We start from the raw sequence: 19,759 nt of genomic DNA, 5'->3' as shown, positions 1-19,759 counted from the left end.
ATGGCAGGAGAGTACTCGGAATGAGGAGATAAAGGCTAATTTAGGAATGAACGCGATGGATGAAGCTGTACTCATAAACCTGCTTCGGTGTTGGGGTCATGTGGGGCAAATGGAGGAGGATAGGTTACCTAGGAGAATAATGGACTCTGCTATGGAGGGTAAGAGAAGTGGAGGTAGACCAAGACGACGATGGTTAGACTCGGTTTCTAACGATTTAAAGATGAGAGGTATAGAACTAAATGAGGCCACAAAACTAGTTGCAAATCGAGGATTGCGGCGACTTTTTGGTAAATTCACAGAGGCTTGCAGACTGAATGCTGAAAGGCATAACAGTCTATAATGATACTGTAGGTATGTATGTGTGTATGTAATGTATGTATGTATGTATGTATGTATGTATGTATGTATGTATGTATTTACACATTAAATATTCACATAGATTTTAAACAACGGACAGTTTTCAATACAGGCATTCAACTTAGAAAGCACTACAGTTTTGTCCTACTTCTCTTACTGTTTGCCAGAACCGGTATGTTTCTGATCGAAAGATGAAAGTAACTTTCGCTTAACTTCATATCTAACCTCATTTTGAATGTCTGTAGGTAACCTATTAACCGCTAATTCAGATTCAGCCAACGTAATGATTAAATCGTCGTGGTTGAAGGACGTGTCCCAGTTATGTTTTGGTCCCTTATTTAATATCTTGAGGTCCTTAGGATCAAGGTCAACTTGACTGAGGTTCACTACCGGCGGGTGAGAGACGTTCGATTCCGCGTGATTCTGCGTGTTTGGGGTATTGTGGGAAGCTTTTATTAAGTTATTCCACTTCTTGTCGAGAGTGCTTTGTTTTTTCAATAAAACCAATACAAAAATGTTTGTTAATTCTCATACTGTCAACAGCAAAAAAATTTCTAACTCTGGAATATACAAATTAAAATGCCAATCATGTCTTTCAACGTATATTGGGCAAACAGGCTGCAGTTTCAATGTAAGAATCTCTGAACATCTTAATGCACTAAAGTATAATCGCTACTCAGCCATGAGCGAACATTGTAGAGAGAAAAATCATAAATACACAACAATTGATCAAGATTTAAAGATCCTGCATTAGGAACAGAAAGGTCCCTTACTTAATATACTAGAGAATATATATATATATATATACATATATATATAGATATCGACCAATATAACAATCCCGTCTATAATTTAAATGAAATCAACGAAAAGAAAAATATTTTATTGGAAACCTTTGTCCCACTCATCTGCGAACAGTTCATTAATAAAAAAGAGTTTCACTACCGACATTCTAGAACAAGACCCGCCCTTCCATCAACACCCTCCTTCCGCGAATGACAACGTCCCTCCCTCCCTGCCCCTCCCTCTCCATTACCCCACCCAACCACATCGACACAGATACACAGTGAGCCACACACAGGCTTAGTTGTCAATGTGACTTGAGACCGACAAGGTCATCTCCATTCGAGACGACAACTTTTAGTTACAAGTAAGTCATATGAGTTTTCTTTTCGTACATCTTTTTTAACTTGTTCTTCATCCACTCATATATCCCTTTTTTCTCTTTACAGATGTTATACATGTTTTATTCGTAGAATTGACGGTCTCACTACACTCCTCAGCATAGTGTTTTTATTTAACAGTCAGCAAGATCTATTAGACGAGAGGACTTTGTACCTCAATGTGTTTTTTAAGTCGCTAATCATGATCACTGTCACTTCACATCATTACGATTTTTAATTTGTTTGTATATTATGTAATCATTGTTTTACTACTGAAGATGGCCTTGAGATTAGGCTGAAACATGTATAGACTTTGCTTCATCTAACAGATGACTTAACTTGTATAGATAGGAGGATTTTATAAATATTTTCTTTTGTAAAGTGATAACCGTCAATACGGAATGAGATTCATAACTTGCAATGGTAACGCCATCCAGGCTAGTAAGAAAGCAAACCTTTATTGTAATTTGAAGATAAAGGTTGCCAAATTAGGTAAGGATTTATGTCTTTTAAGAAAATGCTTAACTAATGACGTCACACCTAATTTCTTAAAATTTACTAAGAAAACTCATAGAGACACGGCTAAAACCTGCGCGACTGAACGAAAAACAGATAAAATTTGGATAAGAGAGGAAATTAAATTCCTTCAAAAGAAAAAAGCTCTTCTTAACAATAATCTTTACGACACTCATTTAGAAGTTTCGACCTTATTATATCCTCTCGAATGGACTTCTTTTCAGGCTCACGTCACCAATAGACTCGATAAGGTTTTATTGAAAAAACAAAGCACTCTTGACAAGAAGTGGAATAACTAAATAAAAGCTTCCCACAATACCCCAAACACGCAGAATCACCCGGAATTGAACGTTTTTCACCCGCCGGTAGTGAACCTCAGTCAAATTGACCTTGATCCTAAGGACCTCAAGATATTAAATAAGGGACCAAAACATAACTGGGACACGTCCTTCAACCACGACGTTTTAATGATTACATTGGCTGAATCTGAATTAGCGGTTAATAGGTTACCTACAGACGTTCAAAATGAGGTTAGATATGAAGTTAAGCGAAAGTTACTTTCATCTTTCGATCAGAAACATACCGGTTCTGGCAAACCCAATAAAGAACAAGTCACCAACATACGCAATCTCAAAAAGAAAATTAAAGATAACGATTTAATAGTAACTAAACCAGATAAAGGTAATGCTACTGTAGTTATGGAAAAAAGTGACTACGTAAATAAAGCACAATTTTTCTTTACTAACAATAACTTTAACGCAGTAAAAAAAGATCCTACTAATAGAATACAAAGAGAGCTGAAAGCTTTAATTAAGAACTTTTTATTTTTGTTTAATGACGTAGAAAAATCAAAATTGATCATCATGAATCCCAAGTTACCTACGGCGAAAGCGTTACCGAAGATTCACAAGGCGGATGTCCCCATTAACTTCAGAAGTAGTCCGACGTACAAAACATCCCAATTTATTCACAATTTTCTTAAAACACATTATTCCTTTCAAGCTAACACATCAGTTAAAAATTCCCTGGAATTCTGCAATAGAATAAAAAAACTCACGTTACCGAAACATTACACCCTTCACTCCTTTGACATAGTAAATATGTACGCGAATGTACCCATCAATAAAACCATCGAAATAGTAAAAAAAACTATCTTTCCAAATTCATTTAATTGACTATAGGGGAGATAGAAGAGTTTATTCAGATCCTCAAGTTTACATTAAATAATGGCTTCTTTACTTTTAATAACAACATATACCAACAGAAGGGGCTTCCTATGGGGTCACCGGCCTCGGGAATCCTCGTTGATATTTACGTAGATTTCCTTGAATACACTCACATTATAGGTAAAATTAATGGGATCAAACATTGGACTCGGTATGTGGATGATACTTTTATTATCCTGGATTCTCACGTTATTGACAGCAACACCGTTCTTGAATTTCTTAATAACCTGCATCCACACATAAAGTTTACGATAGAATCCGAGAACAACAATTCCCTTAATTATCTCGATTTAACTATTACTCGCAATCAGAATAAAACCATTTCTTTTAATATTTACAGGAAGCCCACTCACACAATAAACACAATCCACCAAACTTCTCTACATCCAGGGACACAGAAGAAGACAGCTTACAATAGTATGATTTTCAGAGCTCTTAATGTTCCTTTATCCCATAAGAATTTTAGAAAGGAAATCAACACCATCTATGCAATAGCCGAAGGTAATGGTTTCAGTAAAGCTTTCGTGAATAAAATTCTCAATAAATTTAGAAATAAACCCAAGACCACCTTAGAAAAACAATCTTCCCATAAAGAGAAGTTTACCACATTTACCTTTAATAATAATAATAATATATATCCAATTTCAAACATCTTTAAAAAACACAAGTTAAAAGTAGCTTTCAAGACAGTTCACACCAATACAAAAATGGTTTTTAATTCTCATACTGTCAACAGCAAAAAAATTTCTAACTCTGGAATATACAAATTAAAATGCCAATCATGTCTTTCAACGTATATTGGGCAAACAGGCCGCAGTTTCAATGTAAGAATCTCTGAATATCTTAACCCTAAAGTATAATCGCTACTCAGCCATGAGCGAACATTGTAGAGAGAAAAATCATAAATACACAACAATTGATCAAGATTTAAAGATCCTGCATTAGGAACAGAAAGGTCCCTTACTTAATATACTAGAGAATATATATATATATATATATATAGATATCGACCAATATAATAATCCCGTCTATAATTTAAATGAAATCAACGAAAAGAAAAATATTTTATTGGAAACCTTTGTCCCGCTCATCTGCGAACAGTTCATTAATAAAAAAGAGTTTCACTACCGACATTCTAGAACAAGACCCGCCCTTCCATCAACACCCTCCTTCCGCGAATCACAACGTCCCTCCCTCCCTGCCCCTCCCCCTCCATTACCCCACCCAACCACATCGACACAGATACACAGTAAGCCACACACAGGCTTAGTTGTCAATGTGACTTGAGACCGACAAGGTCATCTCCATTCGAGACGACAACTTTTAGTTACAAGTAAGTCATATGAGTTTTCTTTTCGTACATCTTTTTTAACTTGTTCTTCATCCACTCATATATCCCTTTTTTCTCTTTACAGATGTTATACACGTTTTATTCATAGTATTGACGGTCTCACTACACTCCTCAGCATAGTGTTTTTATTTAATAGTCAGCAAGATCTATTAGACGAGAGGACTTTATACCTCAATGTGTTTTTTAAGTCACTAATCATGATCACTGTCACTTCACATCATTACGATTTTTAATTTGTTTGTATATTATGTAATCATTGTTTTACTACTGAAGATGGCCTTGAGATTAGGCTGAAACATGTATAGACTTTGCTTCATCTAACAGATGACTTGACTGGCATTGATAGGAGGATTTTATAAATATTTTCTTTTGTAATAGTACATCCATCATTATACATTTTTTATCTTACTATCCTGCTGTCACTGAACCTAACTGCTCCTTTCATTTTCTTAAGAAGTTTCAGTGCTGTTTGAAATTGTCCATCAGCATACATGTCAAAAATGGTGCAGCGCAACTTGATTTTTTAAAGTTAAAAACATAATTGTTCCATATTGAATTGAGAATCACAATGTTAAAAAGAGTTAAGAGGTTCCACCTATTCAATACACTGATATTCAGTTGCACAAACTATGTTACAACATGTTTAATTCGGGACCGGTTTCGACACATATTTGGTACCATCATCAGCCGATTGAAAAAGTAGTGCCAAAAGTATACAATTATCAACACACACAACACTTTAAGGGATACGTGTAAAAATATATAACACTTTCATGAAGAAGTATTCAATTGATTTCATAATAGTCTTGTTCACTCTGGCTGTGAGTGTTATAATCACTTATAATGATGTTAATGTAAAAGAACTGAAGGATACATGTAGAATGTAACACTTTCACAGAGATTGGATTTTCATTTGGAGTTCGTAAGCAATGTGACGGTCTTGTGCACGCCTGCTGTGGGCATTGAAATCATATATATATATATATATATATATATATATATTAAATCTTGAGGGTTGGCTTATTATATTGTGATAACGAGGATCTTGTATACACTTGTTGCTAGGCAAGGAATAACATGCTTTTGTTTCATCGGCACTTCTAAAGTTGGGGAGTGACATGTATAAGTTCCTAAGATATGTTGTAGGACCTAAATTTATCAGTTGAATGTGGATTTATGAAGTCCATAGAAAAAAGGAAAAAATAGTTAGAAATAAAAACGGTGAAAAATGGTAAGATAAACAAGTAATGTTATGAAGCTCGCCTTGTTTTCTTGTCGTGTTGGCTAGACGTGTTTTAGAAGAGTTAATAAATGAAGTTTAAGAGGAAGTAAGAACAGAGATTGAACAGAGGTAAGAGAGGGAATTAGGGATGAGTGGGTAAGGGGAGTTGTCTAAGGCAGATCGGGGGGCGTTGTGGTAGGGGCAAGTAGCGCGAGAAGGTGTTGTGTATGACGTGAAAGGTCGACCGCCTACTTGTCAACTTGAAGCTTTTGAAAACTAAGATAAGGAAGTAAAAAAGGATGTTTGGTTTCTCAGATAAGTCATTAAGGTTTAGGTTAGGATTAAAAAATTGATCGAGGTGTATTAAACAGTTTTCAGTGATATCAAGAAGAGGGCCTTTGTTTAGGACACTGATCATTTCAATATCTTGGTACAACGAAGTGAAATTATGTTTTACGTCCTGCATATGTTGCCCTACTGCCGAAAACCTATTGTATTTTATCGCATTAATGTGTTCTGAGTATCTAATTTTGAAGTTGCATCCGGTTTGTCCTATGTAAGAAGAATTACAGTTATTGTATTTAAAACGGTATATGCCTGACCTTGAAAAGATGTTGGTTCTGTTTAATGAATTGGAGTTATATACCACTTCCATGTTGCTATTGTTAGCATGGAGTGTTAGTAAGGTACAGCAATTATTTATTAATAATTAATAATATTAATATTAATAATTATGCCTATCTGTAAACAAGGGAACAGGAAGGATTGCAATATTTAGGTATCTAGGTGTCTGCAAAGTGTTCATTGGCATTTTGAAAGGAAGGGTTCAGTCAGTGGTTGAGAGTAAGTTGGATGAAAAGCAGGGTGGTTTTAGACCACAGAACAGAACAGAACAGAACAGAACAGAACAGAACAGAACAGAACAGAACAGAACAGATTAGATTAGATTAGATTAGATTAGATTAGATTAGATTAGATTTTCAGTTTGCACCAGGTAATTGAAAAATGCTATGAGAGAAATAGACAGTTATGTTTCGCAGTTCTAGAGAAGACATATGACAAGAGTACCGAGGGAAAAGGATTAAGGGTAGATTATTAAAATCAGTCAAAGGCATTTATGTTGACAGTTGGGCTGCAGTGAAAATTGATGGTAAAATGAGTTCTTGGTTCAAGGTACTTACAGGTTCTAACCCCTAGGCTGTAATCTTTTGCCTTTGTTGTTCATAATTTACATGGATCATCCACTGAAAGGTATTATGTGGCAGGGAGGGATTCAATTAGGTGAAAATGTAGTAAGCAGTCTGGCCTATGCTGAAGACTTGGTCTTAAGGCAGATTGTGCTGAAAGCCTGCAGTCTAATATCTAGGAACTTGAAAATAGGTGCAATGAGTATGGTATGAAACTTAGCCTTTCTAAAACTAAATTGATGTCAATAGGTAAGAAATCTAAGAGAATTGCATGTCAGATTGGGGATACCAAGCTGGAACAGGTAGATAATTTCAAGTATTTAGAATGTGTATTCTCCCAGGATGGTGGTATAGTAAGCGAGGTTAAATCAAGGTGTAGTGAAGCTAATGCACTGAGCTCTTAGTTGTGATCAACACTATTGTGGCAGAAGGAAGTCAGGTCCCGAGTGATACTATCTTTACATTGGTCTGTTTTCAGACCAACTTTCCTTTACGGGAGTGAAAGCTAGGTGGACTCGGGGTATCTTATTCATAAGATGGAAGTAATGGGGATGAAAGTAGCAAAAATGATTGCTGGTACAAACAGCTGGGAACAATGGTAGGAGGGTATTCGGAATGAAGAGATAAATGATAAGTTAGGAATGAGCTCGATGGATGAAGCAGTATGCATAAACCGACTTAGATGGTTGGGTCATGTGAAGCGAATGGAGGAGGAGAGGTTATCTAGGAGAAGATTGGATTCTGTTATGGAGGGTAAGAGAAGTAGAGGGAGACCAGGATGATGATGGTTAGACTCGGTTTGTAACAATTTAAAGATAAGAGGTATAGAACCAAAGGAAGCCACAGAACTAGTTACAACAAATAGAGGATTATGGCAGTCATGGTTGATTTACTGGACAACTTTGTTTTGCTTACAATTCTTGGTAGGCCTACTGTACGAAATAATGACACAGCATGGAGCTGATGGGAATTCCTGTGATGTGGTACCATCGCCAAACCATCTTCTGCCTCATCCTTTGCTCGTTCCGTAATGTTCTTAAAGTATTTGTGCACTTTGAACACTACTTTTCGAGCTTGCTTATGCAAAATCTGTCGTTTACTTCCTACCTCTGCTTCTATCACAGTCACAATCTAGGTAATCACTTCTACGTTTCAAAAAGTGCAAAACAGTTGATCTGCTCTCACCATAACTTACTCGCTCGCCTGCTAAACTTTCACTAATTTATTGGCACGATAGTGGAGAGGCATGCTGCCATGATGTCATGGAGTTCTGTGCACCACTTTCCCATCTGGCACGTACTGTAGTAGGGTAGTTTTTTCATCACAATTAGTGTATGTTCTCCTATGCATATACTTCCTTCCATCTGTCATAACAATTCTCTTTATTCTCACAATGTAATGAAGCCCTTTTTCATCACAATTTCAGATCTGATCTAGATAATCTTCAATTTCAAACTCAAAATCACTTAAGGTTAGCAAGTAATAAAGCAAAAGAAAGTCATTGATTCTGTTCGCTGATGCATGTTTTGGAGTCAGAATTGTTTGTTCCTGAAACCAGTACAATGGTTTGTTTTGAAGTAAAGAAACATCAGAAGGAATACAATCAGATAACAATTTGAAATATCGCTTTCCTATTCTCATAGCGAGTAGAAGGTAGAAGTGTGATCTCTCCCCTAGTTCATCGGTTCCTCCGTTAGGCCGCTCTTCCAGCAGTAAGTGAGCTTGAGCTTACAAGTCAGCATACGAATAAAAGACAATTATTGCATGTAAAATATTATGCTTTTGCTTACCATTCCAGATGTCAGATAGTGTAGATAGCTTCTTGGTAGACTTTGTGGCCTTAGCAGATTTCAGTTCCTTTCTCATCTGTCTTGTTACAAAATGAAATCGACACTTCATGTAATGTAACACAAGTTTAGGGATAATGTCCGTAACGTAGTCATCGCAGCATTCTAATTCTTTCGAATTAATATTGATACTGTGCAAACTGTCCAAACACTCGTAAAATATATCGCCCCATAGACTCTCACAGGAGAGTTTTTGTTCCACTACATTATAAACTGCTCTTGAGGGATGAGTGAGGAAAGTGCTGTCAATACTGTATTTATTGCTATAGTCCCTAATAAACATGAGGGCTGTGGCAAGTATTTCATCTGTAGGCTTTCCGTGAAGCAGGGTGACATTTATGACATTTTGTGACCTTGGATACATTGCGTATTATATATCCTCCTAGATAACAAATCAAACACTCCTTTGCACGACTGCAGCTACCACTGTAGACCTAAATTCTTCTCCCAGTCCGGTAAGAGGTCATCCATGTTCTCAGTGCCTTATTTTGTTTTGTGCATTTTCTACTACAGCATTATTTGTCTCTTCTGTCTTCTTAGCCACTGTTCTCATTTGATGGATAAATGAAGTCAATATCAGTTCAAATTTGGGCTCACAGTTACTACCCGATGACAGGGCAAGTTTGGTTGGGATATCAATAGACTGCAACATGTATAAATTCAGAAAATCTATTGTTGAAGGGTGGTCGTCACAACTTAATGAGCGTAGTATACCAAAGTGCCGTTCTAGTGGATCTTGATTAAATTTGGCTGTGAGTACATATTGGAATCCATTATTCCATAAATACTCGGACACCTGTATGATGCTCTCAAATGTTACTCTTAGGGATTCAGCAGTTCTTTCTGAAGCAAAAGTATTATTCTTCCCAGTGAGGTTATCTCTCCATTTTATTAAGATTTGATGCCCTATTGAATCTTCATAAAGAGCCCCTGCTGGTGTAGAAGTATTTAATACTATTGGGATATTTAATTCCCTAGTGAATGTTTCTCTCGTTTCGCTGTCTTCAAATCCCTCTGAGTTTATCCTTTTTCATTTGTTTAATTGTTTTGTGAGATATTGTGGCAAATTGGGGAATATATGGGGGACAGCGCCAATTTTCAGTTTCTGTCTATCTCTAGGAATTTCTGCCTGTTCGGCTTTTATTACAAATTAATTTGATTTAACAATAAATTCTTCAGAAAAATGTGAATCACACACACATAACACTTATCAGAAAGCTTTTTGTCTTTTCTGGGTATCGCCTTTTCCCATTTTGAAAATTCTGCTTCATTTTTAGGTGGTTTGAAGAAGTGTTTAGCTTTTGTAGTTTTATAGCCAGACTTACAGCCTGGAACGAAGCAAGTAGGTATACTTTCCTCCTCGATATGTTTGCAAGTTTTATAAACTCAGCACTATATTTACACTAAATAAATTAATACCATCACAAAATCACACGCTCTTCACTTTCACTTAACAATAATGCAAAACACTTAAGTTTTTGCCTTCACAGAACAACACTACCAATCATAACCATATTACAACTACAGATACCAACCCTCAAATAGTAACGGTGCTGCCCCTAGCGGACAATTCATCGCAGTCCATATACTAGCCAACAGGGAACATCTTAAGAGCTCACACTTTCTCTTCCACTCATTGTGCTATTCTTATTTTTATGGCTTATCACTGCTGCCAACTTGATAGTTACATGTTAAAATCACCATTAACAAACTAACCTCAATGTAAGCAGCAACCATGGAGGATCCTATAACAGTGGAGAAAGCAAAATCAGTATAAGATGTGGCGAACCAATGATAGATCTCTGTGAAAAGTATGTCATCTTGTGTCTTCCCTTACCATCCATTCAGCTTCAATACATAATACTGTAACAGGAAAGTAATGTATAAACATACCAGCTACAATGGCTTCTTTTATTCCAGCATGAAGAATGACCAGTCATCTACCCTCAGAAATAGTCAATAAATCACTTCTTTAATCTCACCTCCAACTTTTGTGGCTAATTTCATGGATATTCTACCTGTTCACCACAGATTGACTATCTGTGAAAAGTTCAAAATATGCCACAGCTTTCCTCAATGGAGAATAAGAGATACTCAGTGGAGAACAAAAGATCAGGTCCTAGTATGTGGGCAGTTATCTAGGCAATTATTATTATTATTATTATTATTATTATTATTATTATTATTATTATTATTATTATTATTATTATTATTATTATTGTTTGAGTCATCAGTCCATAAACTGGTTTGATACAGCTCTCCATGCCACCCTATCATGTACTAACCTTTTCATTTCTATGTAACTATCGCATCCTTCATCTGCTCTAATCTGCTTGTCATATTCATACTTTGGTCTACCCCTACCGTTCTTACCACCTACACTTCCTTCAAAAACCAACTGAACAAGTCCTGGGTGTCTTAAGATGTGTCCTATCACTCTATCTCTTCTTCTCGTGAAATTTAGCCAAATATGTCTCCTCTCACGGATTCGATTCAGTATCTCTTCATTTGAGATTTGATCTACCCATCTCACCTTCAGTATTCTTCTGTAACACCACATTTCAAAAGCTTCTATTCTCTTTCTTTCTGAGCTAGTTATCGTCCATGTTTCACTTCCATACGATGCCATGCTCCATGTGAAAATCTTTAGAAACATCTTCCTAATTCCTATATCAGTATTTGAAGGGAGCAATTTTCCTTTTTTAAGAAGGCTCTTCCGTGCTTGTGCTAGTCTGCATTTTATGTTGTCCTTACTTCTGTCATCGTTAGTTATATTACTACCCAAGTAACAATATACATATACTTCCATTAAGACCTCATTTCCTAATCTAATATTACCTGCATCACCTGCCTTCGTTTACTGCACTCCATTACTTTTGTTTTGGATTTATTTATTTTCATGTAGTACTCCTTACCTACAACTTCAGCAACTTCTCGAGATCTTTTGCAGTCTCAGATAAAATAACAATATCATCGGCAAATCTCAAGGTTTTGATATCCTATCCTTGGATTGTGATTCCCTTTCCAAATTCCTCTTTGATGTCCTTTACTACCTGTTCTAAGTAAACATTGAAAAGGATGGGGGACAAACTGCAGCCTTGCCACTCTCCTTTCTGGATTGCTGCTCCTTTTTCAAAGCCCTTCATTCTTATCACTGCAGACTGATTTGTATATAGATTGTAGATAATTCTTTGTTCTCAGTATATGAACCCAATCACCTTCAGAATCTCAAATAGATTGGTCCAATCAGATCTACGAATGCCATGTACATGGGCGTGTCCTTCTGATTTCAATCCTCTAAGATCAGATGTAAGGTCAGGATTGCTTCATGTGTTCCTACATTTCTTCTGAAGCCAAATTGATATTCTCCCTACTCAGCTTCAACTTGTCTTTCCATTCTTCTGTAAATAATACATGTTAAAATTTTGCTGGCGTAATACTAAACTAAAGGCCTCCCGGAGGGCCTGGAGGTTTGTTAATAAGTAATTTATCAGTGTGTAACAAGTATGCTCCGTATGTTGTTATGTGATTAGATAAATAGTAGTTTCCACACTTGTCAGCACCCACCGGCTTTCTTGGGAATAGGTGTAACAATATTCTGCCGAAAATCGGATGGCACTTCTCCTGTTTCATATTCATACTTCTTACATCTTACACACTAGTTGGAATAACCTTGCCATGCTGGTTTCTCCTAAGGCAGTCAGTAATTCAGAGGGTATTTCATCAATTCCAGGTGCCTTGTTCCTATTTAGGTCTTTCACAGCTCTGTCAAACTCTGACCTCAAAATTGTGTCTCCCATTTCATCAGCATCAATAGCTTCTTCTGTTCCAGAACCAAAGCATCTGCGTCTTTACCTTGATACAACTGCTTGATATGTTCCTGTCATCTTTCTGCTTTGTCTTCTTTACCTAGAATTGGCTTTTAATCTGAGCTCTTAATATTCATACACCTAGATTTCCTTTCTCCAAAGGTTACCTTGACTTTCCAGTATGCAGCATCTACCTTTCCTAGGACCATACAACCTTCAACATCCTTGCATTTCTCCTTCAGCCATTCTTTCTTAGCTATCTTGCATTTTCTATCCACTTCATTCTTTAATCGCCTGTATTCTTTTCTGCCCTCTTCATTTCTAGCATTCTTGTATTTTCGTCGTTCATCAATCAGGTCTAGTGTCTCCTGAGTTATCAACTGATTCTTAGTTGATCTTTTCTTCCTTCCTAACATTTCTTCAGCAGTCTACTGACATTTTTCCTGACTATCCATTCTTCCTCTATTGTGTTTCCTTCAGCCTTTTCATTTAGTCGTTATGCAACATGTTCCTTGAAACAATCCCTCATACTCTTTTTTTTTCTTTTCAAATTGTCGGGATCCCATCTCCTTTCATTCCTCCTTTTCTTCAATTTCTTCAACTTCAGATGGTATTTTATGACGAACAAGTTGTGGTCAGAGTCTATGTCTGCTCCTGGGAAAGTTTTGCAATCCAGCACCTGGTTTCTGAATCTCTGCCTAATCGTAATGAAGTCTATTTGATACCTTCCAGTGTCTCCAGGCCTCATCCATGTATACACCCTTCGTTTGTGGTGTTTGAACTATGTACAGTAAAATTTGCTCAAAGCGTAACGTTTATCAAGCGGAAGCTTGTCCAATGTGTACCAAAGTTATGGTCCCGGCACACTGGATATAGCTTTGCATCTTATTTTTGTATAAAGCAGAATCTGTTCAACGTGGAAACGGAAAGAAATTATGAAAATAATTACTGTATAATGCGCAAATTATGCTTTAGCTGTGTAATTTTTTTAGACATACCCGGTACTGCAGGTACTAAAATATTTTGCCAGGGGAAGAGTCAGGTGTTTACAGACCATAACATGCTGCTCTAATGAGCTTCGGGTTTCCCAAATTCCTGGTAGAATGAGATTTAAATCTCCACTAATTGCCTGACTCTTGCCATGGTTTGTAGAGATCTTTATCTTGATGCACAACTTGAGTCCAGTTCTAAGGTAAACAGTTCCCTTATTTTGTGTACCGTCAGTAAATTTGTGTCAGTTTTGAAGACAGCACAATGGCTAAGAAATATACGTCACTGACAGTGAACGAGAAAGTGAAAGTTATTGAAGTGAGTGAAAAGGAGAGTTGTCTGCGGGTGAAATTATGTCATATTTCAGATGTGTAAAAACTCAAGTTTATGAGACTTTAAATCATAAGGACGAGATTACTAAGCAGTGGATGAAGGGGAATGGACAAATTAAGAGGAAATGTAAAGGTGACAGGCAATGAAGAAATCAATGATTTAGTTGGGAATGGTTTGTGGGAATGCCCATTCGAGAAACCTTCCGGTTAGTGACCTATGCTAAAGAATGAGGCTTTTGCTGTTGCTAAATCACTTGGCAACACTGCCTTTAAAGCATCAACTGGGTGGCAGGAGAGTTTCAAAACAAGACACAATATCATATGAAATGAAGTCTGTGGGGAGTCCAAAGATGTGGATGGAATTGTAGTAACTGAGGGGAAATCAAAGCTGCAAAATTTAATTTCTGGCTGTGAACCTAAAGACATTTTCAACACCGACAAAACACGATTGTTTTTTCGAGCTTCGCCTTCAAAGACACTTCCGCTTGGTGGGGAAAAGTGTCGTGGGGGTAAAATGTTGAAAGAAAGACTTACAGTTCTGTTGTGCGGTAATATGGAGGGAGAAATGGAAAAGTCCCTGGTAATCAGGCAATCAGCAAAACCAAGGTGTTTTAAAAACTCAAATTTGCGCAAGCTTCCGGTAACTTGGAGGAGCAATGGGAAAGCCTGGATGACTAGTGCTCTAATGGAAGAATAACTAAATGAATTTAAACTGTAGGATGAAGAAGCACAATTGCAAAGTTATTCTTTTTCTCGACAATGCTACTTGTCACCCACATGTGTTGCTTTCTAATGTCAAGCTAGGCTAGTTTTCACCTAACACAACCAGCGTTGTTCAACCTATGGGCCAAGGAGTGATTTACACCTTTAACTCTCATTACAGGCGTTTATTGATGCAGTCACTGATCAAGAATCTTGATACAGCTGACAACATCTACTCCCTTGCACGTTCAGTTTCCATACTGGATAGCTGTACTTGATCAGTTTGGCTATGAAACAGATCAAACCTCAAACAGTCGTAAAGTGTTTTGCAAAGGTGGGATTTGCAGAAAATGACAACGTTCACACACCTGAGGAAGTGACTGAAAATGATGCACCGATATCTATGCTGAGCCAACAACAGAGTTTTGCATGTAATGTAGACAAATACATTCGCTGCGACGACCAGCTTGCTACTCACTACAATTTCCAGTATGCTGTACAGCTTCTGAAGATCCGCCCTACAGAGAATGAAGAAGATGACGATCCGAGGGACGAAGATCAGGAAGAGGAGGAGGAGGAGGAAAGATGTAGCACCTTACACATCATAATAATAATAATAATGAAATAATGAAAATAGAACAATATGAAATTTGACTGCCTGCTGTCATTTCTTTATGGATACAGTACTTTTGCATCCATCTCTTGGCACAGGCCAGAGTAAAGTGTACCTTCCCCCGAAGTCCCAGTCAACATCCATGGCTGTGACAATATGGAAGTTGCTGGGGTATGAGTAGTGCTGAGTAATGACATTCAGAGCATGACTAGTGCATCTGAGTGTTATGAAAGGTGCTGCTTATAGCGTCAGTTGTGCTGCAATAGTACTTTCTGACCCAGTGAGGAAAGCAATGGCAAACTACCTCACTCCTCATCTTGCCTAGTACGCCTCATTTTGGTGCTGCCATTGGTTTTTGGGGTTTCCTTATAACCGCATAACATTTGGTGGTGCTATTTGAGGATCCAACCAGCCTGTGGGCTGATGACCTAACAGACAGACAGACATGAAATTTGAAAAGTATGAAATTAAAACCAAATTAACGCCATGTTCGAGGTGTGAAAACTTTAACTTGTCTAACAGTGACAACTACGGAAGGATGTGCAAATGTGGAAGGAACCCTACTAGGCCATGAGATTGTATCTTATTGTGGGGAAAGGGAAGCACGCAGCAAACACCCTTGAAACAATATAATTATTAACAAAGAAGAGAATACAAATGAAATAAAACAAAACAAACAAATGACAATGACAATTAAGCACTTTTAAAACGAAGGATATTTAAATAAATTTATAAAACACAAACAGTAATCATCCAACGATATGGATTTACTTAAAATTTTTTGAATGTGGAAATTTAGAGGAAACTCCTACTTGGAGAACAAATTCACATTATCGCTAAAGTTACATTAAATGAGAAAGGGCTGAAACACAAGAAAAAATGTAAATTAAATCAAACCAAATAACTTAGCACTTACCATGAGAGACCGGGGACCCCCAGATGGGGTAGACCCCGAGTGCATGCGCTCGCTAGGTCGGTCTGATGAAAAAGACCCAGAACATACGCATCACACACACAAAGCCGGCGGAGGCCGGAAATGGACCAATCACAAAGTAATCAATAGGGGCACATAATTTCCACGGAACTCCACATTCACCAATTAAAATGGTTGTTATTGCAACCAATAAAAATACACTTCCTTACATGGGCAAGTTCTAGAGAGTTCGATTGCAAAACATATAGAAAATTCGTTATTAAATTTACACATGCCAGTATAAGCTGGCACAAAAATTAGTTACCAATTTTAAATGCACAGTAACTTAACATCCTTTAAAACAAGCATTCATCAGAATCAACTTTCACGTTCTTCATAGATTGAAATATCTTCATAATTAATAGCTCATGTTTTCCTAACATATAATTTATCTTGGGTGTTAATATTATGGTTTCATGTCTGTTGCAGGAGGAACTGGGTTTCTGTGGTATACCTACATAAACATTTACAAAAAGCACAATGCCACTCCCGAGAACCAGCTGCTAGAAGAATCTGTTCGCAATGAACGAGCATTTCTTGTATACTCCATTGCAGCGTCCATTATTACTGTAAGTTTACTTCATATTTGAGAAATGTTTGAATGTAGCTTTTTTTTTTTTTTGGACACAACCGGGCGAGTTGGCCGTGCGCGTTGAGGCGCGCGGCTGTGAGCTTGTATCCGGGAGATAGTAGGTTCGAATCCCACTATCGGCAGCCCTGAAGATGGTTTTCCGTGGTTTCCCATTTTCACACCAGGCAAATGCTGGGGCTGTACCTTAATTAAGGCCACGGCCGCTTCCAACTCCTAGGCCTTTCCTATCCCATCATCGCCATAAGACCTATCTGTGTCGGTGCGACGTAAAGCCCCTAGCAAAAAAAAATCTTGGACACAAATGAAATGGCATATGGCTTTTAGTGCCGGGAGTGTCCGAGGACATGTTCGGCTCGCCAGGTGCAGGTCTTTTGATTTGACACCCGTAGGCAACCTGTGGGTCGTGATGAAAGTGAAATGATGATGAAGATGACACGTACACCCAGTCCTCGTGCCAGCGAAATTAACCAATGATGGTTAAAATTCCCGACCCTACCTGGAGTCGAACCCGGGACCCCTGTGGCCAAAGGCCAGCACGCTAACCATTTAACCATGGAGGTGGGCTTTTGGACACAGTTTGGGAACATTAGGTTTAGGGTTAGACCTGATTCATACTAAATCAGCCTCCAATGTACAGTATATGGTCTAGATATTTTCTACTGAATCTTTGTTCACATTATAGGCTGATCTGCTATAGCCGTGTTACACACACTTCCCCCCCCCTTTCTCTCTCTCTCTCAGCTACCACCCACAGCAGTTTATCATAATTACTGTATTTGCTCAGTTATTACATGCGGATCCCTTTATGTTTTGCCTTGATCCTCTTTATACAATGCATTAGTGTTGGCATCAAAAGCTAGGAAGTAAAGTTTTCTGCCAGAATTTTGCATTGAAACATGCTACTTACAACTGTCCATGGAGCATGCACATCACCACCTTCCATATGGAGTGTTAGACTCTGTGCCGTATTAATAGTCATACCATAGCAGACTGTTACAGTGCATTGTATGTGTTTGTATTGGCAATGTTGTGCAGTTCAGATCAGTAGAATTCAGAATGTCATGACTTCCTCCCCTATAGCAAAGCCTCTCAAACCTGTTGCCTATAAGAAATATTTATGCAGATTATTTATTTTAAGTTGCATCCTATTACATCATTTAGGATGATCTAAATTATCAAGTAGGATTACAGTTGCACTATTTCGACTAAAAGGGGCCCCAGGGGCTCTCAACTTGAGAGTGTGGTTTGGCGACCATGGGGCTCTTAGCTGAGTCCTGGCATCGCTGCCACTTACTTGTGCCAGGCTCCTCACTTTTTTCTATCCTGTCCGCTCTCCCTTGGTCAACTCTTGATCTTTTCCGACCCCGACGGTATTAGAGCATTTGAGGCCTAGGGAGTCTTTCATTTTCACGCCTCGGCCCTTTCCTTTCTTCGTCTATTACTTCATTTTTCAAAGTGATGGATCCCTTCTTTTTTCTTCTCTCTCTGTCTGCCCCCTGTGGGTGGGGGAAGCAGATGAAGAATACACCCACAGTATCTCCTGTCTGTCGTAAGAGGCGACTAAAAGAGGCGACCAAGGGATGATTGAATTAGAGCTATGAAACTACTTGTGTTTAGTACTATCACGCGGGGAAAGCCATGGGTCGCCTTTATTTGCGAGTAGTACCACTAGGTTAGGTGCACAGTAGGTTTGTGATTAGTAGCAGCAGAGAGCGGTTCACTGTGGTTTTCCAGTTCCTGTGATTAGTACCACTATGTGCGGAACATCACGGGCTCACGTTGTCTGTGATTTGTATGAGGGTAATCCCAAAAATAATGTACCCATTGCTTTTTCGGACGTATTACAAAATGGCGTCCAGAAAAGGTATAGACCACACAGGCCCAGATTGTATACAAGAGAATCTTGAGATATGAATACATTAGGAGGCCACGACTAACTTGGGTCATCTATTTTTAGAAGGCGGTGGAGAACAGAGCAATGTCAGGTGAATTGTTAAAAAAAAAAAACAAGAATTTTTAAATATTATTAACATACACACTTGAAAAATTGAACCCGATGCGATAGGAAGCAACTCGCTATTACTGCGTTGGAAGAAAGGAATAATCATGACTACAGTGGAATCTCTGAAGAATTACTGCTCCAAAATAAGAAAAGACGGCAAGATACTTGCTGTAGCACAGTAAAAAAAAAATTATAAGGACGGCGTAATATATGAGTATTTATTTAAATACGTTTGCCGATAGAGCCGATACCCAAGATTAGCAACTCATCGGAACTCATTATCTAGAAGTGTTGAAGAAAGAGAAAGATACGAAAGAATCATTTCTTAAGAAAAAGAATTACGGAACAAATTGAATTTTCAGAAGATAAATAATTTGAAATAGTAGATTCCTATAAGAGAAGACCGAATATTCTATACAAATATAGATAATTGAGTGGCTATAGCGCAAAGAAAAACAAATAGAATATTTAAAAGGGAGAATATTATTCCAGGAAATTATCAAAATGAACGCTTACTTGTCAAACTTGTTTGTTAATATTGACAGTTGAACCATGAAAAAGATGTCCTGTTAAACTCGAGATGGACCAGCCTGAAGGGAGATATGATCCAGCCCGCTGACCATACCTAATGTGAGAGGAGGACTCCAACCGAACCTCAGACCGTGGCCAGTGGTGACCAGCCATGTGATGAAATAAGAGAGCTACTGACGGCTTACCTGATGAATGACGAGCTAAGTTATTATTATAAATATTTTAATTCTTAATTTAGCTAGGCATATGCATATAGTATAAAGTATTATAAGTGTGAAATACTTAGAAGTGCAAGTGATACAGTGAAGTGATGTGTGTTACGTATAATTTGTTGATACTATATTAA

The 19,759-nt window shown here is 37.8% G+C and overlaps 1 protein-coding gene across 3 annotated transcripts in view; it reads left to right on the top strand.

Moving 5' to 3' along the window:
* The window catches only part of Ctl1 (choline transporter-like protein 1), a 290,689-nt gene that overhangs the window by 114,815 nt on the left and 156,115 nt on the right, over window positions 1-19,759 (top strand). For all 3 annotated transcript variants that reach the window (XM_067151040.2, XM_067151020.2, XM_067151031.2), the window contains exon 8: window positions 16,718-16,857. In XM_067151040.2, the coding sequence (XP_067007141.1) occupies window positions 16,718-16,857 (140 nt within the window). The remainder of the gene's footprint in view (window positions 1-16,717; window positions 16,858-19,759) is intronic.

Source organism: Anabrus simplex, chromosome 1, assembly GCF_040414725.1.
Source record: "Anabrus simplex isolate iqAnaSimp1 chromosome 1, ASM4041472v1, whole genome shotgun sequence".
Lineage (NCBI taxonomy): Eukaryota > Metazoa > Arthropoda > Insecta > Orthoptera > Tettigoniidae > Anabrus > Anabrus simplex.
This window is presented reverse-complemented; position numbering and strand designations above follow the sequence as displayed.